This window comes from Girardinichthys multiradiatus, chromosome Y, assembly GCF_021462225.1.
Source record: "Girardinichthys multiradiatus isolate DD_20200921_A chromosome Y, DD_fGirMul_XY1, whole genome shotgun sequence".
NCBI classification, from domain to species: domain Eukaryota; kingdom Metazoa; phylum Chordata; class Actinopteri; order Cyprinodontiformes; family Goodeidae; genus Girardinichthys; species Girardinichthys multiradiatus.
Window position 1 is genome coordinate 31,765,100 of NC_061818.1, and position 27,967 is coordinate 31,793,066.

Consider the following 27,967-nt stretch of genomic DNA (forward strand, 5'->3'; position numbering starts at 1 on the left):
TGTTTTATCAATATGTAGGCCAACTAAAGAAAAAAAAAACAAAAACAGCCAGCCTGATCTGTCATTTAATACCCCCACTGTTGTGCGATAAAATGCAAAACAGTACAAAGATAAGCTATTTTGCGCAGTAAACACTTGAAAAATGCTCGATTTTGCATATTTACTCTACTTTTGCTTAAGTCTGTGTATAAAAAGAATACACTTTACATAAACATTTTAACAGTAGTAGGAAATGTTTTTGTGTACATGCTTTGATTGCACGGTAGTTTTATTTAAGTTTGTAATGCCATCAAAACTGCATTCATATGTCCAAAGTTGACAGTAATTGTGTTGCAGTTTCCCTGTATATCCACTAGGGGTCAGTATGGACTTGCAGGTTCACTTTTGCTGTTGCTGATAATCTCAGTTTAGAAGATAAATATTATGTTTTACGAATAGAATCTGCTTTTTAACATAGCGTGACATAACATTATTACATCTGAATATAAAACGATTTCTAGGTATACGGTACCGCGAAGTCTGTATGTGGAAAACCCATTTTTCTGACTGCACCTAAAGGCAGCACTGTATGAGCTAATCTGTAGCGGAGGGAGCCTGCCGCCGCAGCGTGGATATGTCGGACCCGGCTACACAGGCCTTACAGCCCCGGCTTCTCCAAGCCCAGTCGAGTGGCTCAGCGGGGTCCGGCACAGGGAACAGCGACCCGGTTAGACCAGGACTTAGCCAGCAACAGCGTGCGAGCCAGAAGAAAGCCCAAGTCCGAGCTTTCCCACGGGCGAAAAAGCTTGAGAAACTTGGCGTGTTCTCCGCGTGCAAGGTAGCTAACATGGCTAGCCAAAGTTCACAACAACAAAACAATGATCGGATTGTATCACATTTAATATGCCTAAATTATAGCAAACTATTAACACATTTAACCAGCATAGCTGCAGAACATTGTAGCTAGCTACGCTGGCAATGAAACAGGCACTTATAATAACCTCAAACCTGTGGAAGGATTTTTCTCCTTGACTAGCTTAATTGATGTCAGTAATTGGCATGCAAAAACGTAAATTGCTATGCAGTTAAAGTCGCTGTTGAGGCTTTTTTGTTCTTATTCTCAGGCCAGTGACACATGCAAGTGCAATGGATGGAAAAACCCGAACCCCCCCTCAGCTACACGGATGGATCTGCAGCAGCAAGCAGCTAGCCTGAGCGAGCCCTGCCGCAGCTGTGGACATGCCCTGGGTACAAACTGACCAGCCCCCCGAATAACAAGGAAGCATTCGGCATTTTACTTGTAGTGGCTCAAACTGCAACGTTGATTCGGTTAATCAATCCTCTAGCAACCCACACACAAATAATGTTTTGCCTTTATATAACTAGAAATGTCCCATAAAGTCTCTTATGTTGGAGTGATGCTCAAGATAAGGTATAACTATAAATACGAGGCGCCCCTGTTTATATACAAAAAACATTTTAAGATGATAAAACATTTAAATAGGTAATGGCGAACACAAACATATCCAACTAAATCTGAAATTGTTGTTCAAGTGAAAATCAGCAAGTCTTGATTAACATCAAATTAAATATGCCAATTTCTTAAATGTCATCTCAATGTAAATTTACGGCAAATGGGCAATCGATATCCAATTAAATTCATAATTTTTTTTATTAAATCTAATTAATGAAACCTAATAATGTCAGAATTGGGATTTGGGGCTAGTTCCAAATAGTTCAGTTCTGTCCAAAGACTATGCAATACAGTCAGATTCAGTTAATTATAATCTGGCAAATGGCAAAAAACAAGATTTATCTCAGAAAGCCTAAAATCTTCACTTGGGTGTGCTCCTTCATCCTGATGGTGAAGATAAATCATTTCCCTTTAACACAACCGGGCTCAGGATGACCGTCCACATGTGCCTGAACTAGCTGAGCGTTGAAAGGAGGGGAAACAGACACCACAAGAAGCACTGGAGCATGCATAGTTAAATGAACAAAGAGAACCCCAAGTTAATAGCAGTTATAATTGGAAACAATGCATAAACAGAATGTGGTAAAAGTAAAAATGGAGTTCTTAAAAGATGCTTAAGATGATGAAAAGAGGAAATATCTGAAGACAAGGCAGTTATACCAAATTCTAATTCCAACCTAGATCATTAACCACAATCAAACTGGTACCTCATATCATAACTGCTAATATGATAAATGGATAGTTTAAGCAGCTGGTACTCACAACCTGCCTAAAGCTGACCTAAAGGGGTGTGACCTGCAACGCGTGGCTTTTACCAGAGCAGTCATTTTAGGTGTTGTACATATGGAGAAGAGCTCAGGTATATCTGCAAAGGTATTTTGTCGTTTAGGCGTTGCGTCAACACGGATTCAGGGAGACCAAAAACACAAATTTTTAAATCAGGTCCCAGAGTGGAAACATTTCAAAGTGCCAATTCCATGGCCTTTTCTGAAACCATGACATCATAGCTCCACCTTTCTCTGTAACCCTCATCTGTCTCTTTGCTGCCATGTTGCTGTGTTTACCTTGCATGAGATGTCTGCACATCACAGCTTTAGATCCATTTTAAAACGGCTATTTATTGCAAAAATTCTTAAAACGTGGCCACACAGCAGCTTTTAGATACTCTTAATGCCTTTAATTTACTGGACAAATTTCTGTCTGGGTCTTGTATGGCCCATTCTGCTAAATCTCTGGTGAGACTATCCTTAAAAGTGTAGCTTTTTAAACTGAGGATCATTCAGCTCCAGACAGTAAAATGTTGGGCAGACATATTGGGTACAGCTTGGGTTGGTTTGCTTCTAATTTATCACTTATTATGCTGAAGTTTTTCTACGGAAGGTTAAAACAAATAATTTTCGGTAAATCTTAAGGACGGAGTTCCACACGCTTCTTTTCCCGGCCCTATTTTATTAAAATTAAATTTGCTTCACTTTATATTATCTTTTTGGATTGTTTGATACTAGTGATTTATCATTTAAGGAATAAACTTGTGTTCTATAGAAAGATCAGATGGAAATTGTTTGCAGACATTATTTTATCTTTGTGAATTTTGTTGTTTTGCTTTGAAGCACCTTGTGAAGGTGAATAATATATTTGTCTGGCCTTGTCTGTCATCTTGAAAAACAGTCTAATGTGGAAAAAGTAGGATTTCTTAGTTGTCTTCTAGCAAAGGATGATGTCTTGTTTTCACAGCTGATCACGTGTCGCATCTGGAGAACGTGTCTGAGGATGAGATTAACAGACTATTGGGAATGGTGGTTGATGTGGAGAATCTTTTCATGTCTGTACACAAAGAGGAGGACACTGATACCAAACAAGTGTACTTCTACCTTTTCAAGGTAGGCCAGAGCTTAATTTCAGGGCTGCATTGATTTTAATGGTCAGAGTAGACAGTAGACTGCTCAGTGTTTTCTCTTGTTTCCTAAAGCTGCTGAGGAAATGCATCCTACAGATGAGTCAGCCTGTTGTAGAGGGATCCCTCGGAAGCCCACCTTTTGAAAAGCCCAACATCGAGCAGGTAATTTAAAGCATCTTAGAACATACCCGAGTTTTAAGAATGCTTTTTTTGTTTTTCTAATTTTGTCCTTCCTTCATTATGCAGGGCGTTTTGAATTTCGTACAGTACAAGTTCAGCCACCTTGCCCCAAAGGAGAGACAGACCATGTTTGAACTGTCAAAGATGTTTCTCATATGTCTGAATTACTGGAAGCTTGAGACACCAACACAGTATCGTCAGCGTACCCAGAAAGATGACGCAACAGCATACAAGTTGGACTACACCAGGTGTGTGGCTGAGTTTATAAAAAGAAAGCATGTGTTTATATACCTGATTTAGGTTCTATATATAACAGCAGTGTTTATCTCCATTGCTGCCAGGTGGTTGTGCTACTGCCACGTCCCGCAAAGTAACGACAGTTTGCCGCGCTATGAGACCACGCAGGTGTTTGGCCGAAACTTGCTCAAGTCCATCTTTACGGTTACTCGCCGCCAGCTCCTGGAGAAGTTCAGAGTGGAGAAGGACAAACTGCTGCCAGAGAAACGCACACTTATTCTTACGCACTTTCCCAAGTAAGGGCAGCTTCTCCAGTGCTCATATTTAATGGGGTTAGTAGCTGTGCTTGCAGGTGAAGCAGGGTTGTAGTTGGGGGTTCTGCACCAGAGTGGAACTGGATCTCATTTTACTTGTGGCAGCTCCTCCATCCACCTGACATTGAGTTGTTATGAACTGGTCGACTGTTTGTTTCATCATGAGGAAAGTAACAGAAAACATGCACAGTATTAGAGGAGGTTATTCATTTACAAACAACTGAATAATAGCAGTTTAACTTCATCGTTTAATCAGTCATTATCTAGAGAGGAATTTTCATACACAACAAGGGCAACACAAAGTGCTTTACATCAGATAAAAACAGGAGGCAATGAAAACAAGGCTTTTTATTGCCTCCTAGGCAAATATGCTATTATAACAAAATGTAAAAATATGTGCAATAATACAGGTGGCGTTAGTTTAAACTTATTAAATCTACACAATATATTGAATCACAGTAAGAGGAAGAGCTACTCCAGGAAGAGTATAGCTGTGCTTTTTACAGCTAATGGAGATCAAAATAAATACAAATACAATGATCATAGCAGTATTCATATATGCAATACCACAATTAGAATGAGCTTGTTGGATTCAAAGTTAGGTAGGAAGTTATATTTCAAGCATTCTGCGTGCATGTTGAGTGTATTCTTATTGGTCGGGAAAGTTGTGAGGACATTGGGATAAAGGAAAACAAAGAGTCATGAACCAGAGTTAATTAATATTATTACCTCAATATTCAGCAATAGTATCACCTGTTTTTTTCACACTATGCAGTCTTAGTTTTAATGATGGTGAGAAAAATTCTCTAAACATAGATTCTAACGTTGGTTAGTGTTAAAACAAAGATCACAAAAAATAAAAAGTGAAATAATGAATTAATAGAAAATAATTAAACTAATATCTACATTTAATTCAAACAAGTGTTACATAAGTAAATTTGTCACAGCAGTGCAACAAAATAAATCAGTGTAAAATATGTTTACTGTGTATAACTATAGTAAATAAAATTAAAACTATATACACTACCAGTCAAAGGTTTTAGAAAAAATATCTGATTTAATAATGTCCTTTATGTTTATGACTATTTATATTGTATATAGATTCTCTCTGAAGGCATCAAAACAATGAATTACCACATGGAATTATGCAGCAAACAAAAACTTGTAAAAAACTTTAAATGTGTTATATTTTAGATTCCTTAAAGTAGCCGCCCTTTGCTGTGATGACTAAAATATTAACCTTCGACCGTCTCTCAATGAACCTCTACGAAGTTCTTTCAAGACTCTTTGGAAAACCATTTCAGGCGACCACCTCATGAAGCTCATGGAGAGAACGCCAAGAGAGCAAAGCAGTCATCAAAGCAAAGGGTGGCTAGTTTGAAGAATCTAAAATATAAAAATGTTATTTCACACTTTTTGTTTTCTTTTTAATTGCATGTGTGTTCATTCACAGTTTTGTTGCGTTTGGTGAGAATCTACAATGTAAGTACTCATGAAAATAAAGAGACCCATTAAGTGAGAAAGTTTATCCAAAACCTTTGACCAAAAATGTATATAAATAAAGATAAACTACAAATAGGAATAATTGTGTTGCTAAAAGTTGAAGCAAAATCATCTTTCAAACTTCAAGCTGTTAAAAAACATTAATAGGCTCCACCTGCTCAAATTATGGATCCCATGGATTTTTATGCATTATAGAAAATAACTTTTGCAAAGGATCTGAGGGATTTGGATGGCTTGTGTCATAAAAGCAGATGTTGTTAATTAGTGGAGCTAAGATCCTTTTTAAATACTTAAATATCTATTAACACTAGAACTCCCGAGCCCGTCAATTTGACGGCGAGCATTCTGGATGCGAGGGCGGTGATGACATCATCGCATTACATTGGTCAGAATGCTAAAGGTTTTCTTGCACGCTATAAAATGATGGTTTTGACAAGAATTAATAATAGTATTTGATCAAAATCTATTATGTTTTATTATTATTTATAAATAGTACTGAAAAATAATACAGAGTAGTGGGTACATTTGAAAAAAAAGCTTTACTAATCTGATCAAAAGCTGGACAGCTCCATGTTATGCCCCCCTTTCACTTCATGGACATAAACTAGTGCTAAAAATGCCTTCAGCTCATCCACACTCATGTCTGAGGAGGAATCATCTCCTAAAACTCTGCGGGCCTCAGCCACCCTGAAGCCAAGAACGTGGATGAGCATTTCGGCATCCACCAAGCAGAGGAACGCGGTCTGGGCATCTTGGATCTGGCGTTCTGTCAATGCGTTCTGGCTCTAACGCCTCCCTCTACTTTCTTCCTCTCCTACCACTGTCCACACAGTGCCATCCTTTCCTACCTCCTCCTCTTTCCAAGGTGTGCGCTCGTCTTGCGATGAAAACGCTGTAAAGCGCAGAATATATTGTTGTCACTGGGCTACTATATCTATGACCTAACTTATTGTTTATTTCTTTTTCCATTATCAGTACCTTGTTTTGTAGTTTCTCTCCTGCCAGTGAGTTGGATTGCTGGGTTTATAGCTGGGGACTGGGGACCTGGCTCGTCTCCCTGTCTCTGAACCTGCGCTGATTGTGGCACTGTTGCTGTATAGTTTATATATTATTAGTTTACTAATCTAGAAACTATAGCCTAATATGATAAAATCGTTACATAGGCTAGTCTTTTACTACCTTGAAATAATGCGCCACAACCTCCTTGCTAACGGGACGACTCGTGTTTTTTATCCGGGGGAGGCTCACTCTCTGACCCGCTGTCACTGGAACTGAATGCTGACCAAGAGCCGTCAGAATCCGTCTCGACCCTAGAATCACAATCATCTAATGTTTGAAGCATTTCCAATGCCTCTTGAGCACAAAATATCCTTCTAGAAGCCATTTGTAGGATGCTAACAATCTCCTTCTTTGACTGTTCTAGAGTGGCGGTTGCTAGGCAACGCTCGCGCGTATACTCAGCTGCGGGAAATAAATATCAATGTAAATAATAGGGCCGTCAAAATAGCGGCTATGGTAGTTAGAGGTAGGAATACTTAGATCTTTTATTTACTTTTTTAAAAATAGAGACATAGGAATACAAAAGACACAGGTTTAGAAAAAGTCAGGATGCCAGGAAGATAAGAGTTTTAATAAACCAGAGTTATGACATGTCAAACTTTCAAAACCGTCAAATTGACGGCCCTGGGGGTTCTAATGTTAAATGCAAATGAAAATATTTTTTAAATCTAAGGGTACCCATATATTTTTTCGGCCCTATTAATCTTTTAGGTCTGTTATATGTATGCTTGTGCGTTTTCAGGTTCCTGTCGATGCTGGAAGAAGAAATATATGGTGAAAATTCACCCATATGGGAGGCGGGCTTCACCATGCCAGCCTCAGACAGCACGCAGATTGGACATCAGACCGGTGAGGCGGTGGTGGAGTCTTGAGACAGATTTAATCAAAATGTGCAATTTATGTTTAAAAATGTATTTGTTGTTTTTATGATGTGGGTTTTGGGCTAAAGGGTAAAAGGTAAAATTATTGATCTTCAATAAGAAAACAGAACAGTTTAGTTTTAAAAGTATGTGTTTTAATTATGAACTGGTCTCAATAAATATCTGTAAGGAACTACTCTCTTTCTAACAATGTCTTTATGCATGTACACCTTCAGCAACTAGCCATTTCATTAGGAACACCCACAGAGACTCCAGTCACTTTCTTGCCGACCAATCACAGCTCAGATAAAAACATCTCTGGTTATAGTGGCTGTGGTACTTGGCCTATAGAAGAAAATCTGTCAATCTTTGTCCAACCAGATTACTAAATTAAAACACCATGTCAAGTTTATTTGATTTTACAGGAATGTTTTAAATGCCTTCAGTTTTAATGCTTATTTATATTACCTGGATTTTTTGGGATTGTTAAATTTTATTTTAAATGTTCATAGGTCCAAATATTTTAGAAAAACACATAGGCTGTCCTATTTTTATACCTTACTGTACACTTGCAGAAATGTTAGTGACCCATCTGAGTTTGAATACATTGGGTCTAACAGTAGTCACAGTGGTGTTGTTTGTAACTTAGTGTGCCTTTTGTTTGCAGTGATCAGTCCTGCTTCAGGGTCTGGGTCTCCTGCTTTGTCCAAATGTCTGAACAGCACCTCCTCTCTGGGCAGCACTGACATGGGAGGTGTAGAGCCCATCACAGGTCAGTGAATGACTCTCCTTTGCTCTAATTTCTCTTTAACACTGTGTTCAATCTCTTGTGAACAATCATGCAGACTTGCAACTACTTAAAATGTGTCATCTAAAAATAATTTAAGTTTAAATTCTATGCCTGAATGTTTTTTTAAAGTTTCCTCTAAATGTCGTTGTTAAGTTACCCTTATTTCTAAATATTGGCTTAACAACTATTAGGTTTATGAGAAATTAATTTTTTATTGTAATTCTTTGTTTTCATTAACCAGAGATTTGTGGCAATCTTGAAAGTAAAAAGAAAATAGTGCAGTTTCCAGACTTCATTCTCTATTCACTGTCTGAAAGGGAAACATTTACATTTCTAAAAACATTAAGGTCCCTTTGCAAACCCAAAATGTTGGGTACCTAAATGACCAAAATATGTAATAGAGATCAAATAGATAGTATTTGATGTCTAAACTGAAAAACACACGGTGGTAACTTATATTGTTTTGATCTAGCCCTTTTCACAAAATGTAACATATTAAAAGGTCTATTCATTGTTTTACACTGAGAAACGCCACATCCTCTTTTAGGGGACAAACGCAAACTTCCAGAGGCATTGACGCTGGAAGATGCCAAGAGGATCCGTGTGATGGGGGACATTCCTATGGAGCTGGTGAATGAAGTCATGATGACGATCACTGATCCTGTAGCTATGCTCGGACCGGAGGTCAGTTCTTCTAAACTCCATTCAGAAATGAGACTCTTTCCTTTTAATATGAGTGAACCACCCACCCACCAACACACAAATATTTCAAATGGTTAAAATGCGAAAACAGGTTACTGTTACATGAATGTGGCCTGACTACTTTGATGTTGGATCCAGTCTGGATTTAATAAAGTAATTATGATTCTGTCTTGAGATATACTTTTTGTAGAGCACACCTGCCATGGCGCATGTGGGCAACCAGCTTCTCTACATGGTATTCCCGAAATGCTGCGGCAGGATTTGTGAAAAAAAGAAAATATCCATGAATCATAACCAAATGTTTTGTGTGTAAACCAGCCTTCTCACTGTACACATGTAGCTGGGTATTTAAAAAAACGAATATCTCCCCTACATCGTTGTCGTCTTCCGCTTATCCGGGACCGGGTCGCGGGGGCAGCAGACTCAGCAGAGACGCCCAGACGTCCCTCTCCCCAGACACCTCCTCCAGCTCCTCCAGGGGGAGCCCAAGGCGTTCCCAGGCCAGCCGAGAGACATAGTCCCTCCAGCGTGTCCTGGGCCGTCCCCTGGGCCTCCTCCCGGTGGGACGTGCCTGGAACACCTCCCGAGGAAGGCGTCCAGGAGGCATCCGATATAGATGCCCGAGCCACCTCAACTGGCTCCTCTCGATGTGGAGGAGCAGCGGCTCTACGCCGAGCCCCTCCCGGATGGCCAAGCTCCTCACCCTATCTCTAAGGGAGTGCCCGGCCACCCTACGGAGGAAGCTCATTTCAGCCGCTTGTATCCGGGATCTCGTTCTTTCGGTCATGACCCAAAGTTCATGGCCATAGGTGAGGGTAGGAACGTAGACCGACCAGTAAATCGAGAGCTTCGCTTTTCGGCTCAGTTCTCTCTTCACCACAACGGACCGGCACAGCGCCCCCATTACTGTGGCAGCCGCACCGATCCGTCTGTCGATCTCCCGACAAGACCCCGAGATACTTAAACTCACAAGCCATCCTTTTCCAGTCGAGAACCATGGCCTCGGACTTGGAGGAGCTGATCTTCATCCAAGCCGCTTCACACTCGGCTGCGAACCGCCACAGCGCATGCTGTAGGTCTTGGCTAGAGGGGGCCAGCAGGACCATGTCATCTGCAAAAAGAAGAGACGAAATCCACTGGTCCCCAAACCAGACCCCCTCCAGCCCTTGGCTGCGTCTAGAAATCCTCTCCATAAAAGTTATGAACAGGACCGGCGACAAAGGGCAGCCCTGCGGAGTCCAACATGCACCGGGAACAAGTCCGACTTAGTGCCGGCAATGCTGACCAAACTCCTGCTCCGCTTGTACAGAGACCGGTTGGCCCCTAGTAAAGGGCCCCCGATTCCATACTCCTGGAGCACCCACTGGGTTCAGGGATTGCCGCCGCGACAGGCACCACAGACCTTACGGCCACAGCTACGGGCGGCAGTATCGACAATAGATGCGGAGAACATGATCTACTCGGACTCTATGTCTCCAACATCCCCCGGTATCTGGTCAAAGCTCTCCCGGAGGTGGGAGTTGAATACATCCCTGGCCGAGGGCTCCGCCAGACGTTCCCAGCAAACCCTACATTGTTTTTAAAAATAATATCGTACACAGGTGAGGTTTCTGAGAAAGGTTTTCATCCAACCAAATATGCCATTGAGTGTTGTGTTAAGCACTGCAGACGCATAGGGGGCAGTGTACTGCAAAAATTAAACCTATGTCAGCCGATCAGAATCCTTCAAAACAATCACGATTTCCTGTTGGGTATAAAACATGGCACCAGGAGGTTCGTTTGTGTGGACAGAATTGAACTTCTTTTAAACGCAGTTTTAGAATATAAAGCTGATAAAACACAAGATAGTGTCGATTGGGAATCATTCATTTTTACTCCACTGTACCGCCGAGTCTATAAACATTTGACGTCAGCGCCGCAATATTTGCCGCAGACAGTGATGCGCCAAACTGTAAAAGTCAATTTGAACATGGACAGACACAGGCTCAAAAACTGAGTTTTTATAAATCTCCACTTTGGCCGAAGATTTCAGAATTATTCGTTTTTAGTTGTAGAGTTTATGTATGGATGAAAAACCAAAACACATCAAAAGTTATTAGTTTTCCCAGATATCCTCCCATGTGTGGACAAGGCCTCAGTTGGATTTGTAACCTAAAAGTTTCAACTTGTCTCAAATGTCTCAATGAGTAAGGATTTTAAAAACAGCTTTAGGGCACACAAGATGAATTTGTATGGGCCAATTTATTGTATATTGTACTTGTTAGGAATGACATCTTTGAATTTAATGCTTAAAAGCAATGATCGAATACATGAAATCATCAGAAGGTAATTTATTTCATACATTTTCTTCTAAGCAACCAACATTTACTGTAATCTTTTGAAGTGGTTTCATTAAATATTTCTCCAGATTCTTTTAAGAATCAAGAGATACCAGGGCATCATTATCTCAAAGATGTGAAAAACCCAGATAAGCACATGACTAAAGAGGTTTCAGGCCTAAAGAAAGCTAAGCAAAGCAGTTAAACTTGCACACAACATAAAATATTTGTCTGTTACGGTTTGATAAAACTCTAGCTTCTCCTTTGAGTTTTTGCGTCCATTTTGTAATAAAATGATTCAATGTTTACTGTTAAGAAGCCTGGGAAAGCACATAAAAAAACACCTTCCTATTAAAAATTTCAAATACAGAAACTGTGATGAAAAATTATTTATAACAATAAGGAGCCAGTGTTATTTAGAACACCTTTAGAAGGCCTGCAGAAAGTTGGGAATAGGCCACTTAAAAAAACAAAACTGTTGGATTTCTTGGATGAAAACATGAGGAAATGTTGGGTGATTCAGTTGATTTGGACAAAAATGCCATAAGGTTCTTATAATAACATAAAACATCCCAAATGTTTGAATGATACAGAGCCTCACAAAGCCAGAATGGCTAAAATGTTGTGTATATGCAATCCAGTGTCATTTATTTTGTATAAAACTCATAATTAATGTTTCTAGACTAATTTGCTGACACCTAATGCTGCCCGTGACGAGACCGCAAGACTAGAGGAGAGACGAGGCATCATAGAGTTCCATGTCATCGGAAACTCCCTTTCCCAAAAGTCCAACAAGAAGATCCTGATGTGGCTGGTTGGCCTTCAGAACGTCTTTTCCCATCAGTTACCACGCATGCCCAAAGAGTACATCACACGACTCGTGTTTGACCCGTGAGTCAATGTTTTCCTTCTTTGTTGGACATCTTTTGTTTTTTCCTGGCAAACGTTCCCTGATAGTCCCTATTTTCACAGGAAGCACAAAACCTTAGCCCTCATTAAAGATGGCCGCGTCATTGGAGGCGTCTGTTTTAGGATGTTTCCCACTCAGGGCTTCACAGAGATCGTCTTCTGTGCTGTCACATCCAACGAGCAAGTCAAGGTGATTATGACCTACGGTGCTGTGAAAAAGTATTTGCTTCCTTCCAGGTTTCTTTTTTTTTTTTTTTTTTTTTCTTGACACCCCTTAATGTTTCAATTGTACTTTTTGAGCCTCTTTGGAGAGTCTTAAAGCATTAAGTGCCATTTTAAAGCCTTGATGTAGCATATCAATCAGATTTAAGTTCGGGCTTTGATTAGGCCAATCATAAACCTTGATATTTTTTATTTTGACCTATTCAGAGGTGGACTTGTTGGTGTCTTTTGGACAGAGCTGGCCCAACATAACCATACTAGGGATCTCCCATAAATATTTGAATTTTTATATTTTTTTTATCAAGAATGAGAATACTATTACATTTGATTTAAATTAAAAGATTTAAATTGAAAATTTGAAATTAAGATATATTTTTTATTTATTTATGTTCCGACAGGAAATTAGTTTTGCAGCAGACTTCATAGTCACAAAAAGACACGGTCACATATGACATCAACAGTCACTCTCTTAGCACAACATAATTACAAGCTTCAGGAGAGATACAACGACCATTAGCACATATTAATACTCCCAGATGCTGTTAATACAGCTTAGTACATGAGAAATTAAAGGCATTACATGCATTACAGTTCAAAAGGCCTGGGAGGTGATCTAGTCTGGGTAGTGCAGTTCTATCCAGGGAGATGAAGCTCAGAAATGGCAGCAGGAATGAAAGAACCCCTGGCACGCCTTGTTCTCATCTTAGGCATCCCAAAACAGCGGCCAGATGAAAGGAGGTCAAACTCCCTATAAAGTGGGTGTTCAGGACAGTTAAGGATACATTTAAGCTGTAGTTCTTACTCGCTTATTGTATATGTTCTGGAGCTGGGCTTGCTGCACTCCGGTCACCCTGCTTGCCACATTAATGAGCCGCATCAACCTATTTTTGCTAGACAAGGCAAGGAAACCAAACCAAGCCACACAATAGTAAGAGACTCGATAAAACACTGATAAAAAAAAAGAGTCATTAATATATTACAAACATTAAAGGAACTCAGTTTTCTCAAGACGAAGAGGCACTGCTGGACATTTTTGAACACTGCAAGTTGGTCCAACTTCAACTTATTATCAATAACAGTTCCCAAATACATCTTTGTCCTGAATGATTGTGCAAGAGGTGTTCAAAGTCAATGAGCATATCTTTTGATACATTAATTGACTTTAATGACAAAAATTCCTTGCACCAAGTTATAAAATCATTAACTACAGCAACATGCTCAGTTTCACTGTCGTTTTAAAAGACTAAATATAATGGAGTCACCAGCAAACTTCAGAATATGCCTCTTCTCATGGGTGCTCCTACAAGAATTTGTGTAGAGAATGAACAGCATTGAAGAAAGATTCTCTATAAAAACACATAATTAAATGATATTTGATTATTTCATTTCATCATATATTATTTGATTATTTTATGGGAAATTTCCTGATATATTTATTTAATTTAGTCCCTTTTGGCCCTCCATAACCCTTGGCGAACATCTAAATCTTGATCTTAATTGAGGCAGCTGAGGCCTTCAGTGCTTTAAATGTTGTTCCGGGTTCTTTTGGCACCCCCTGAATGTGTCTTTGATGTGCTCTTTCAGAAAAAGATTTGACATTGAATTTTTGTTTTTTTAAGGGTTACGGCACCCACCTGATGAACCACCTGAAGGAGTACCACATTAAACACAACATCCTTTATTTCCTCACTTATGCTGACGAGTATGCCATTGGCTACTTCAAAAAGCAGGTACTGCGGCCACAGCAACTTTATCTGTGCTCCTGCTGACTCCTGTCTACTTAGCCTTTAAACAATTTTTTTTTTTATTCCACGTAGGGGTTTTCCAAAGACATTAAAGTGCCGAAGAGTCGATACCTGGGATACATCAAAGACTACGAAGGAGCAACCCTGATGGAGTGTGAGCTAAACCCTAGAATCCCCTACACAGAGCTTTCTTACATCATTAAAAGACAGAAGGAGGTATGCAAGGATGATATCTTTATTGCAGAAAGAGTGCTTTAAATCATTTCTAATTCTGACATGATCATTGTAGATTATTAAGAAGCTGATTGAGAGAAAACAGAGTCAAATCAGAAAGGTTTACCCAGGTCTCACCTGCTTCAAAGAGGGTGTACGACAGATTCCAGTGGAAAGCATCCCTGGAATAAGTGAGTTTTCATAAGGTGTAAACTGACCAGAACAATTAAATTATTTATCTTATGGCTAAAGAGATTTGTATTCCTTTCAGGGGAGACAGGCTGGAAACCCAGTAACAAGGACAAAGGGTAAAACACTATGTATAGGTTGCATTTATTTATTTATTTATTTTATCCTTTCATTGTTGAGATTGCATTTAGACTGTCATCTGCATCATTTATAGCTTAATAGATTATGTTTTGCAGGAAAGAGGTGAAGGACCCCGATCTGTTGTACAACTTGCTGAAGAACCTCCTGGCACAAATAAAGGTTAGAGTCACCTGTCAACAACACTGAGACTAATACCAGGGTTCCTATGCAGGCTTGAAGAGCATAGAATCTGTATCATTTTCTGGGTCTGGATTGCTATGGGAAAGAAGAAAATATAGAATACAAAGTTTTAAAGTAGTTCAGTTTTTCTTTTAAGATTGTGTTCCCACTGTTCCTTTTGTAAGATCCGTCATTTGCTAATTTTAGTATTTTGCAGCAGAAACCTCTCCAAAGTTTCAGAAGCTGCTGCAACAGTTTTCTTTTCAGAATAAAACAAACAAATTCTCCTCTGGCTGACAGGAAATTAATAAAGACACATGCAGCAGTCAAAAAGTTGCTCTAAAGTTTTTCTTTTTTCAGCTAGTGCACAGAAGCCACCTTGTGGTAGCATTAATTAAACATTACAGTAACACTTGACCTTTTCAGTAGTAACTTTTCAGTTTGTTTTGTCATAAAAAAACAAGAAAAAGAAAAAAGAAGCTCTCCTTGTGCAATAAGTATCTTACATTTTTGCTTAGATACGTAATTTTCATGGTTTAAAATTGGAAACGTTAACAGAAAGGAACCTGAAAAGCAGGAATCCAAATGGAAAGGTCAAATGTCTCTTATCAACCTCATCCAATGTTTTATTAAATCCTCCACACATGATGAAATTCTTAACAAGCAAAAATCAATGTGCTTTAAACAAATCTTTTGGCTGTTAATTTGCTCAATTTTACTGATACGAGACCCAAAAACAGCAACCCCAGTACCACCAGTGGTACCACAGTTTGAGAACCATCTAGGCTTTTCTTATTACCACCACCTTGTGGTACCGCAATACATTACAGTCAGTGGTGACTGTCGGCATTTAACCGTCAAGTGATTGGATTTTCATTGAAACTGAGTGGTGAGTCCAGTGCAAGCATTTTCCAGGTAAATATGTTTTACTTAAATGTCCAGAATGTTCTTAAAGCGAAGTGGAAAGGTGGATTTATGAATGTAAAAGATTTGATCCTGTTTCCTGGTTAGACTCATCCTGATGCGTGGCCCTTCATGGAACCTGTGAAGAAATCTGAAGCTCCTGATTACTACGAAGTCATCCGCTTTCCCATTGGTGAGAGAGCATCTCTGATAAAATAACCATCCACCTCTTTTTGATAGATTACCTTTGTCTGTATATTTATCCTTACTTTAAAAACCTAAAGCCTGAAATAAAAAGTATATCTAACAATTTTCTCAGTATAATGAAAAGTAAAATATATTCTCATCTGTTGCCACAGTTTGATAAGCCATTTCACAACCGTGTCACAGATTTGTGACTCCATAACAATATTTAAGTGTTTTTCTTCTTCATTTTGCATTCACAGACCTGAAGACCATGACAGAGAAACTGAAGAACCGATACTACGTGACCAAGAAGCTTTTTATCGCGGACCTGCAGCGAATCATCAGCAACTGCCGCGAGTACAACCCTCCGGACAGCGAGTACTGCAAGTCTGCCAACACCCTAGAGAAGTTCTTCTACTTTAAATTAAAAGACGGTGGCCTGATAGAGAAATAAACTACTGCTCATGTGAAAAAATATTGGCACCATTGTCATATCTGGGTTCAGAAACAGATATGAATACCATACATTTTGCAGGGGAGTGTCAAAATGATATCCTCTTCAAGTCTTCTTCTAACATTTCCCAGAACTCAGCGGGAGTGAATCATTCATGCCTCATGGAGAGTACCAAAGTCTTACAGGTCCAGGATTTAAAACTGCTTCTGCTCTCGCTGTTATTTACTGACGCATATTCATTGTCATTGATGATGGTTTAATTGCATAAAACAAGTCACAGGAGACAGTGTAGCTGTTAGAAAACTGAATATCGGGACCTAAAGCCATGTTGCCTTTTGTTACTGAAAGACACTTGAACATCCCAGCCAGTTTCACGGGTGTGAAGTTGGCCTTTCTCAGAGGATTCGTTTGGAGAGTGACAGTACTTTGCTCAAAATACTGAGTCCACTTGAATCGGCCATTAATTGAGAAATGTATATAGTTGTTACTTGGTTATGATGTGAAAATAGTTGATTTTCTTTTTTCCTCAAATACTGGTCCGTCATTTTCCTTTTGATTATAGAGTAACCATTTTTATTATCAGTTAGGAAAACAGTTTTTAACGCATTGTTTACTCTAAACAATTTGACTGCACATCCAAACTGTGCTAACCGATGGATTTGGTTTCTGATTTTTCCTGTGCCAAACTAAGCAATTTCCAGAAGGCTAATGCTTTCATGATCACATCATGATACACTTTCATAATATCCAAGAAACTCTTCAAGTATTGCAAGGTTTTGTAACACATGCAATGTCCAGGTCTCATTTGGCTTCGCTTTGAAATGCCTCTACTGGTGAACCACATGCGTTGGCCCCGATTTAGTTTTTTTTTCATCAGTTTTCACAAACATGATACAAATAGTTTTTTGCATACAGCCACAATGTTTTGTTTGTTACTTGTTTGCTGGATCACGTTCGCTGGGGAGAATCTAACCAGTAAGACTTCCAGAGTATTCGGGCTTTAGGTTGAGCATTAAGACATTGATTTATTTCTCACACCATATTGACTGCACACAACAGTTTACATTTGTCCTTTTCCAAAATGACTTACTTTGTTTTTGCTGTTTACGCATTTGCTATTTACTCAAACAAATTGTTTTCAATTATTAGTCAGTGTCAAAGTGCTTCCTGAGATGCATCCAGTTTTTCAGGGAAATAAATGTCAAATGCTGACTGATTCAGCTTATTGAATGTTTCATTGACACTGTATGTATGTATGTATTTATGTGTGTGATAATCTTTTATTTTGTACTTGAAGAGCTTTGTTGAAGTGATATCAGTGCTTCATTGTTCAGGGTTTTCAATAATGCGTTTCACCTTAAATCCACCTATGCTGCATTTCAATCCAGTAAAAGAAGCTTCAATCGGAGTGAAGTTTTCGGCTGTTGAGTTGAATGCAATTTACTGTAAAACTGTTCATGACAATAAATGACTTTTTTTATATATGCATGAAATATACATTTACGTTGGCACAAACAAACTATTTTAGTCAATGTTACAAGCTTATTGAAAGTGATTCTTAAATAGATTTTTTGTATACACACACACACACAACTATGTTTTTCAGGTTATTTCAACATCTGACTCACTCAGTAGTTGAAGAAATCAACTCAAGTTCAACACGTCATTTAGCTTAGAGTTCATCCAAGAGAATAATCTAGGGAAATTCCACTTTTAAAAAATATAGGAGTTGATAAACTGTATTTTAATTTTTAGTGTGACAATAAGTAGAATTTGTGAAAGATTTAACCTGCTTTAATAGGGGCGTTGGAAAACGGACAGGATTGGGGCCTCTTCTGCTGTAAAAGTGGTCCTGTCTTGGTGAAGACAGATACATTTCATGTCATCCTGCAAAGCCAGTGCAAAAAGAGTTGTAGCTGTACTTGCATTGACAGCTGGTTGCCTTCTTAGTTTCTCTTTCTGCTTCACAATTATGCCCTGGTTTGTGTAAAATAAATTGAAGTTTGTGGTTGTACCATTAACCTGAAATGGTAGATAGAGTATGGACACTTTTGCAAGGCGTAAATTTTCTTTTTGTCTTGGGAACACCATCGGACCCCCTAAAGTGAGCTGGAGAGGAATCTTTGGGTTCCCTTCCTGGACCCGTTTCGTCCTCAACCAAATCTTGGAGAAGTGGATGAATGAATGGATGTGCCTTTCCTGTTGAGAGTGCAGGTTTTTTGTTTCTGTGTACTTGATTGCTCATATTGTTTGAAAAAGTCCATAAATATCTGCCCATGGTTTAAACAGGATACATTAGACTATTATCTGTTGTTTTTTTTTTTACATGGGCAGTACATATTAATAGACTTCACTGTGAAGGGATCTGGTGTTTCAAAGTCACCTGTTTCATACCGATTAGGTTGCAAATAGCTCTGCTTTAGCTAGACAGTAATATGAGTTATTACCGTACATAAAATGATCCAGATAGGCTCATATTTTTCACCATATTACTGTAAGAAATATATTTGTGTCATTGGATACATTGAGCGAAACTAGAACTGATCCAGCATTGTGTTTGTACTTAAACAAATGTTTCAGCATTAGAAAACCAGAAACTGCCAGCAGCTAAATGGGTGTGTCTCCTGCAAGGCTTTGGGTTTCACTTTCCCAACATCATAAAGAAAAACAAGCATGCACTGCTGTTAAGGTTCTGCATGCAAAACCTTAAAGCTTGTTGTGGCCTTGCAGATATTTAACAGTTTTGCACATTTGTAACATCCCATGTTAGATTATATATAAAGTTTGTGGGAGAGCTGCTCCATATGTGTGGGATTTTGGTCTTTGGTGGCATATACAGAAGACTTGTTTCTTCTGACAGATTTTCACATGCTTCTCTGGTAGCGGGTGCCTCAGGAATTTAATAAACCTTTTCTAACCCAAGAGTTTTTAAAAACACTATTTACCGAAGGAGGTTCTTATCCATGGCACAAGTCATGCTTCTGTTGGCCTAAGTTGCACCTGTTTTCTTGAAGGATCCATTTGGGGATCATATAAAGTGGATGATGAAGCAGATCCATGAATACATGAACCTTCCTTCTGACGTGAGACTCAGAGAATGTGGTACACAAGAATATGAGGCAGATGTGATTCTGGAGCAGCGAGGTAAGACTGGTTGGATTTAATTGTTCCATTGTTGTTGTAGAGACTTGGTGAAAAGAGGCATTCTGGTCATTGAAGTATACAGAAGACTTGTTTCTTGTATTTTTTTATATTTGGCTTGATGCATGCAGCTTTTACTGCTATGGCTCTATCAAACAGCTGTTCCAAACATGAATAAGATGCATTCATGATAATGTTTATTTGCGAACCGTCTTGCTGGTGTAAGTCAAATTGCGTACTTGTTAAAAGCAACCCCACAATACACCGGCAACCCTTTTTTTCATTTTTTTGTTTGTTTTATAAGTGGGCGTGTTTCTTTTTGGTTGTTCCTAATTTATGGTGTGAACTGAGTCAAAAAGAGCTTCATTTTTCTGTTTACTCAGTACAGTTTGCTTATAAACTCATAAATTAATATTTCTATGCACCTAGGTATTCATATTTTGTTATTGTTTATACTTGTTCAGTTTATTCTTGGAACTGGTTGCTGAAAAGGATTTTTTTTATTACCTTTATGCTGCATGTTATTTGTTGCAGCTTAATTATTTAAAATAATGTAATCAGAGTAACTCTGTAACAAAAGCAAATGAAAACAAACAGCAGGAGTTAGAAGATACATAAAAGGTTTTGTATATGAGCTGTAACTTGCTGTGAGTTTTGTTTTCCTGGTGTTCGAACAAGAGAGGGCCCAGTTAGGGCACATTGAACTGACCCAGATGTACAACATTTAACAGATTTGTGCTTCAGGCCACAGACTGAATAAATATATATAGATGTAATTCATAACTATGGGTATGGATAGTATTTTATTTTGATGGAGGTTGTAAAATACCTTCTCTTGGGTGAACTAGGATCAGGTTTCCTGTGTCATTGCATAATGACTACAAAGCGTTGCTCTTCCAGAGTCTCCCTCAGTAGGGCCACATGTCCGAGGTCAAATAATTTTTGCTTTCGTTTTCCAGTTTAAACGTCACACAGCTTAAGATATTTAAAACCCCACCACCTGCCTTGTGAAGTGACAGTAGAGAAGGAGAAGCTGAAAACATAGAACCGATCTCTCTTACAGCTAACCGGTAAGTTAAAATGCCTCACTTGTTTATAACATAGATTATTGATACTGAGTATATCCCTTATGCTTCCCTCCCAGAATGCTTGCTGTATTTTAGCAGTTTCCCAAGACTAAGCACAGGATGGCTGATTTTGGACTGCGTGCCTACCAAAAGGAAGTGGTTGAAAGGGCGCTGAACAGAGAAAATGTCATTATTTGGCTGCCAACGGGAGGTGGAAAGACCCGAGCTGCTGTCTATGTGGCCAAAAGGCATCTGGGGAGCACAGCAAATGCTAAAGTAATGGTGCTGGTGAACAAGGTAATAATATATAATATATTCTATAATATATTTTATATAATAACTGTTACCAATTCTGTTTAAACACCACATGTTTTTGGGTTACTTACTACCCCAACTCATTCATCATCACAGGTTCACCTTGTGGACCAACATTACAACAAAGAGTTTGAGCCTCATCTGGGAGATCATTATAAACTCATGAAGGTCAGTGGTGAGAGTGAGGAGAAGGATTTCTTCGGGATAGTGGTGAAGGCCAACGATGTGATCATCTGCACAGCACAAATTCTGTATAACGCCCTGATTAACAAGGAAGAAGCAAAGCACATTGAGCTCTCAGGTTTGTAAACTTGATCGAGAACATCCCTCGTGATGCTCATTACTGTGTTAAGGCAAAGTAACCACATTCTCAGACATCACTCTACTGACAATCGATGAGTGTCATCACACCCACAAGGAGTCAACCTACAACAAAATAATGAGATGTTACATAGAGAAAAAGCTGAAAGGACAACGACCAATACCTCAGGTCCTGGGTCTCACTGCGTCACCTGGTACAGGAGGTGCAAAGACCCTGGAAGGTGCTGTGGAGCATGTGCTGGAGGTCAGTTTACTATTAATTCAGGATTTTACATTTGTTGTCAGTAACTTCTACCACAACATACTTGTTTTCCTCTTCACTTTTCAGATCTGTGCTAATTTAGATTCAGTTATTGTCTCAACTAAAAGCTACACTCCTGAGCTGGAGGAGAAGGTACCGGGGCCCAAAAAGACCTTTGACATTGTGGAGAAAAGAGAGGAGGTAAGCAAATTTCTTGATTTTTAATACAACAGACAGTATTTAGCTAATTCAGGAAGTTGGGTCACAAAGAGATGCTGTAACTCCTACTGATGGCCATTGATATGGATGATATGGCACAACACCCAGGGTGTCTTCTCACAGGGGGCAGAAAAGGACTCTTTTGCAACCAGAAGTGTTGCAAGTGACAGATTTTCACATGCTTCTCTGGGTGCCTCAGGAATTTAATATACCTTTTCTAACACAAGATTTGTAAAAAAAACACTATTTACCGAAGGAGGTTCTTATCCATGGCACAAGTCATGCTTCTGTTGGCCTAAGTTGCACCTGTTTTCTTGAAGGACCCATTTGGGGATTATATAAAGTGGATGATGAAGCAGATCCATGAATACATGAACCTTCCTTCTGACGTGAGACTCAGAGAATGTGGTACACAAGAATATGAGGCAGATGTGGTGATTCTGGAGCAGCGAGGTAAGACTGGTTGGATTTAATTGTTCCATTGTTGTTGTAGAGACTTGGTGAAAAGAGGCATTCTGGTCATTGAAGAGTGCATCTCTTTTCTTGGCTCTCCTATTACATGTGTATCTTGTGGATCAGGTGTTAGGGAGAACAACAGACTCTTGGCACAATGTGCACTCCATCTCAGAGAGTATAATAATGCCCTGCTCATCAATGACACTGCGAATGATGGATGCGTATCGCTCCCTGGAGGAATTCTACAACGCAAAGTTAACCACGGCCATTGATGGAACAGACTACTTCCTGGTGGGGATTTTTCAAGGTGGAAATCCGGAACATTATTTGTTTTGGTTTTCTGCCTCACATGAATTTCTGTGTTCATTACTCAAACATTGTTTTCTGTGTGTTTTTCTGCTACACAGAGAATCAGGTGGAGCTGAAGAATTTTGCCACAAATCATCGCTTTGAGAACCCAAAAATGGCAAAACTTGAGAGTACTCTGCTAAGCCAGTTCGGTCCAGATGTTAATTCTCGAGGAATTCTCTTCTCCAGAACGCGCAGGAGCACCCACTGCCTTCATGACTGGGTCCTTAAGAACAGAACCTTGCAGAACGCTGGGATAAAGGCTGCTATCCTCACAGGGGCTGGTAATGGCATCACCTATATGACACAGGTGTGTCTATAAATGGTTTATTCCAATGTAAAGCTTTTTCCTCTCTGTAGCAACCCTCCAAAAAGGCTTAAGACATATTTTATGTACTCTCATAGCACGAACAGGCAGACACAATCCGCAACTTCCGAAAAGGTTTGCTGAACCTCTTGATCTCCACCAGCGTGGCTGAGGAAGGCCTCGACATCCCTGAGTGCAACCTGGTGGTACGCTATGGACTCCTTACAAATGAGATTGCACAGCAGCAGGCCAGTGGACGTGCCCGAGCAAGGGACAGCCAGTATTCAGTGGTTGCCCAAAAAGGCGGACGGGAGGTCCGCCGAGAACTTATCAATGAATACCTGGAGGAGCTGACTGGAAAAGCCATTGACAGGGTCCAGATTATGAGTGAGCATGAGTTTCGCAGAAAGGTGAGGATCGAACAAAACATACATTTTTGTTACATTATTTTTTGCTGCTTACCATTTCTGATTTTTTACTTTTTACTTCTCATTTATTAGATAAATGAGCTTCAAACACAGGCCATCATTATGAGTAAAGTTTTAGAGGATCGTAAAACAGAGAAGAAAAATAAATATACTGCTTCTAGAATCAGGATCCTGTGCAGAAACTGTTTTGCACAAGTGGCATCTGGGAATTACTTCAGACTTCTTGAAAACGCTCACTATGTCAACATAAATCCAGAGTTTAAGTGAGTTAATCTCTAGCTGATGACATGTTGTGCAAAGTAAACCTCTGTTAAATATTCTTCCATTCCTAAATTATGTTTTCTTGTTTGCTCCGAAATCACTACAAACCGGGTGGAAAGGTGGCGCTAGAGAGACATTTTGAGGACTAGGAGCCAGGATGCACAGTCAGCTGTAACAATGGCAATTGCAACAAGGTACAGCCAGTGCTCTGCTGAATAATGCAAATAATCATTAGAGGTAATGGTGTTTATTTTGGAATATGAGACTTAGTTCTGTTTCGGTTTACAGGATTGGGGATTTGAAATGAAATACAAGAAGGTGGCCCAACTGCCAAATCTAGCCATCAAGAACTTCGCCCTGGAGACGCCCGATGGAAGGGTCACAGTTAAGAAGTGGAAGGATGTTCCTTTCATGGTCGAGGAGTTTAGCTTTCAACACTACTGTGAGGCGAACTTCCCAGACTTGTTTGATTAAGACACAAATTCGCTCAGTGGCTTTTTCTTGACTCCACTTTCCTTTTGTTTCCACTGTATTTTTAGATGAATAAGGTCAACATCCCTTTTACTGTTGGAGGTGCTTAAACATAAGCACATCCTTTTTTTTTAAATTCACTCCACGCATGTGAAGTCATGTTATTGCTGGTCGGCCAGTAAGATAGAAACTTAAAACCCCATTACTCACCGATCATGCTTGAAATTAGCGAGACGGCTTTGTTTATGCCCAAGGTCTTGCCCGGGTGCATGTATAGCATGCTTTTCCTTTGCTTCATTGAAAGTCAAAGCAGAAACTAACTTTGGTGTTACATTCAATTCAATTCAGTTCAATTCAGTTTTATTTATATAGCGCTAATTCACAACACATGTTGTCTCAAGGCACTTCACAACAGTCAGGTACATACATTACAATTTATCCTAATCATTGAACAGTGCAGTCAGAGTTAGTTATTTATTCAAATTGGATAAAAAGTTTTTCTATCTAAGGAAACCCAGCAGATTGCGTCCAGTCAGTGACTTGCAGCATTCACTCCTCCCGGATGAGCATGTAGCGACAGTGGAGAGGAAAAACTCCCTTTTAACAGGAAGAAACCTCCAGCAGAACCAGGCTCAGTGTGAGCAGCCATCTGCCACGACCGACTGGGGGTTTGAGAGAACAGAGCAGAGACACAAAAAGAACAAAGAAGCACTGATCTAGGAGTACTTTCTATGGGAAGGAAAAGTAAATGTTAATGGATGTAGCTCCTTTAGTCGTTTCACCTAGAAAGAAAGAACAGGTAAACTCTGAGCCAGTTTTCAAGGTTAGAGTCTGAAAGAGAGCACATAGAGTTTGTTACAGTAAAAGCTCAGTCAGTCGCCATGTCTAGGAGAGAGAAAGGGTTAAACACTGAAAGACAGGGCTATGTGGATCATCTGTAGAGGGTGAGCATTAAGCTGTTGCCAGCAGAAGCTCGGACGATTCCCCTCTCCAGAAAGGTGTCATAGGTAGACACAGAGCCAGGCCAGGTGTAGCTTCTAGGAAGAGAAAAGAGAGAGAACATAAAGTTAAAAGCTGAAATAACAGCAAATAATGCAAAATTGGAGAGTAGTGTGAGAATGTAGCAAAGAGGGTGAAAGTGGTCGTTATGTCCTCCAGCAGCCTAAGCCTATAGCAGCATAACTACACAGATAGTTTCAGTTCAGATTATTTAGTTAAACGGTGCTTATTTACAACAATGTCGTCTCAAGGAACCCCACAAATGGTCCCACTGATGGTCATTGTTATACTAAAAACCACAAGGATTGGGATACCTCTCTCTGTCAGACTGATTATAACCATTGGAAAAGAGAAGGGGTCATACAGGTAGCAGAAATGGAGGGTGTGTTTGCACCTCAACCATAACTGAGCCGGTTTAGGCTAAACCTGACTCCCCCTTACTCCAACCAACAGGGAAGGAGGAAGGCTCCCTCCCTGATAAACTAAGACACTCTTACTATAAGCTTTATCAAAAAGGAAAGTTTTAAGCCTAGCCTTAAAAGTAGACAGGGTGTCTGCCTCACGGACTAAAACTGGGAGCTGGTTCCACAGGAGAGGAGCCTGATAACTAAAGGATCTGCCTCCCATTCTACTTCTAGAGACTCTAGGAACCACCAGTAAACCTGCAGTCTGAGAACGAAGTTCTCTGTTAGGAACATATGGAACAATCAGATCTCTGATGTATGATGGAGCTAGATCATTAAGGGCTTTATATGTGAGGAGGAGAATTTTTAATTCTATTCTGGATTTAACAGGAAGCCAATGAAGGGAAGCTAAAATAGGAGAAATATGATCTCTCTTTCTAATTTTCATCAGAACTCTTGCTGCAGCATTTTGAATCAGCTGAAGGCTTTTAACTGCATTTTGTGGACATCCTGATAGTAAATAATTACAATAGTCCAGCCTTGAAGTAACAAATGCATGGACTAGTTTTTCAGCGTCACTCCTGGATAGGATATTTCTAATTTTGTTCCGGAGGTGAAAGACGGAAATCCTAGAAACCTGTTTAATATAGGATTTAAATGACATGTCCTGGTCAAAAATAACACCAAGGTTTTTTACTTTATTACCGGAGGTCAATGTAATGCCATCCAGGTTAAGTGATTGACTAAGCAGTTTCTTTTTTAAAGACTCCGGTCCAAAGACGACAACTTCTGTCTTGTCTGAATTTAGAAGCAAAAAATTTAAAGTCATCCAAGTTTATATGTCTTCAAGACATGCTTGTAGTCTATCTAACTGGTTACATAAGCTGAACATTCACACGATTCCATATGAACCCCCTTTAGACACTTTAGTTGGAAGAAACATTTAGGAAAAATTTGTAAAGAATACGTTTCAATATTGTTGTTGAATGAAATGTTTTACATTTTTCCATTGATCTATGCATTTTTAACTAAATCTAAAGCTGAAATAAAAAAGTGAAATGAAATTGTCCTTTGATTTTCCACTAGGTGGCAGTGTTGGGTAATCAAAGTTAACTGCTGTATTTCGTTTGCTCTGACAAAAACAAGCGTTCAAGGTTTTTTTTTTTTTTATGTTTCCAAACTGAGAGAAATGACACTGACGCTTAGAGAGCCTCCAGTAGCAGATATGATTCCTAATCCAAAGATGGGCTGCAAACAAACAAAATTTAAAAAAGAGGACAACTAAATGGGTCACAGGAACCGTATCTTGCAAGTATTTCCTTAAGAAGGGCACTCAACCGGTGTCTTCAGTGAAGAATCTCTTAATACATAACATATAACAGTGGTCAGTTCAGTTTGGAGTAAATTAACTTGTTCATTTTTCTTGTAGAAAAATATTTAGCACACAAGATTGAAATGAAACTACTGTGGATACTAGCCTTGGTCTTCTTTAAACTCTCAACATGTGATTAAAAGAGATAGATTTTGGTTAATATTAATAGTTTAAAATATCTGCTCCGTGTACATACTTGAATTAACTTGTATCAAACAACAGCAAAGATTTAACTACAAAAAGCTGCATTAGAAACAAACATGCAATATCAAGTTAAAGCAACTGGCAAGGAAGCCATTAATTTCAGTACAGAAGCCATGTTGGACAGATTCATCTTTGACCTATAAAATGTCTTTGAATGTTTCTTCAGGCAGGGACGTGAATGGGTCGGCCCCGCAGTGTCGAATGTGCCTTAATCCTTTTGAATCTGTCGGAGAGCTAAAATCAGGGCTGCTTTCATGGACATAATTACAATAAAAACAGACTCTGTTCCACTGTCACTCCTGACTCAGATGTTGGTGAGCAGAGGAAAGCCATGCAGGATGATTTGCTCTGATCAAGCTTTTACAATCAGCACTGATTGCTTCCTTTTTCTTCCCAACTCAACGCCCAATGCATCCTAATTGCAATTAGCTGTCTTATCAAATTAAAGCAGCTTGGAGTGCATGAGCAGATGATAGTCTCTCTCTTTAGGTATGTGAGTGTAGCTGAGTGTGTTTGTGCTACAAACACAATAGAGTCTGCTCATTGGAATTTAGGGTGCACACATGTACTAAGCACACCTGTATGTCCAAAAGCAAGGCAGAATATTTTTCCATGTCATTACAGAAACCCTATGAATAAAAAATATGCAGCTTCATGTAGTTGATGGCAGAAACTAGAAAATAGCATGGCATCTAGTTGTGTTTCTTACTTGCTTATTATGTGTTGTGTAACTAGACATTCTTCCTGGAAATGATTTTATTGGATAATTTGTAATTAGTGGTTTTGACTGAAATATGTATAGCCCGTTGCCTTGTTCTTTGAACAGGACCATTGCCAACCTTTTAGTTGCGCCCTGATTGCTGGCAGGTGGACTAAGTTGACTAACTTATTTAAAGCAGGACCTAAAGCAACACTATTTGTTCATCATGTGCCTATGCCAAACTATATGCTGCAGTTTGTTACCAAAGAGTAATTTAGT

The 27,967-nt window shown here is 39.3% G+C and overlaps 2 protein-coding genes across 2 annotated transcripts; both read left to right on the plus strand.

Annotated features, from left to right (window-relative positions):
• The first annotated feature begins 398 nt into the window (after positions 1–398).
• On the plus strand, positions 399–17,922 carry LOC124865062 (histone acetyltransferase KAT2A-like). The gene is made up of 18 exons (XM_047360069.1): positions 399–817; positions 1,104–1,227; positions 3,188–3,333; positions 3,423–3,512; positions 3,597–3,778; positions 3,872–4,063; positions 7,386–7,492; positions 8,171–8,275; positions 8,841–8,977; positions 11,996–12,204; positions 12,286–12,412; positions 14,064–14,174; positions 14,262–14,405; positions 14,479–14,593; positions 14,674–14,710; positions 14,828–14,891; positions 15,903–15,987; positions 16,241–17,922. Exons 1-18 carry the CDS (start codon positions 614–616, stop codon positions 16,432–16,434), a joined length of 2,373 nt encoding a protein of 790 aa, XP_047216025.1. The 5' UTR covers positions 399–613; the 3' UTR covers positions 16,435–17,922.
• Positions 17,923–20,547: 2,625 nt separating this feature from the next.
• Positions 20,548–24,442, plus strand: LOC124864656 (probable ATP-dependent RNA helicase DHX58). Its single transcript, XM_047359519.1, is given in 13 exon segments — positions 20,548–20,645; positions 20,720–20,939; positions 21,054–21,258; positions 21,332–21,522; positions 21,607–21,720; positions 22,059–22,191; positions 22,318–22,402; positions 22,404–22,501; positions 22,602–22,852; positions 22,948–23,259; positions 23,350–23,540; positions 23,633–23,732; positions 23,827–24,442. Coding segments are annotated over 12 exon segments (2,043 nt in total). The 5' UTR covers positions 20,548–20,645; positions 20,720–20,762; the 3' UTR covers positions 24,013–24,442.
• The last annotated feature ends 3,525 nt before the right edge of the window (positions 24,443–27,967 follow it).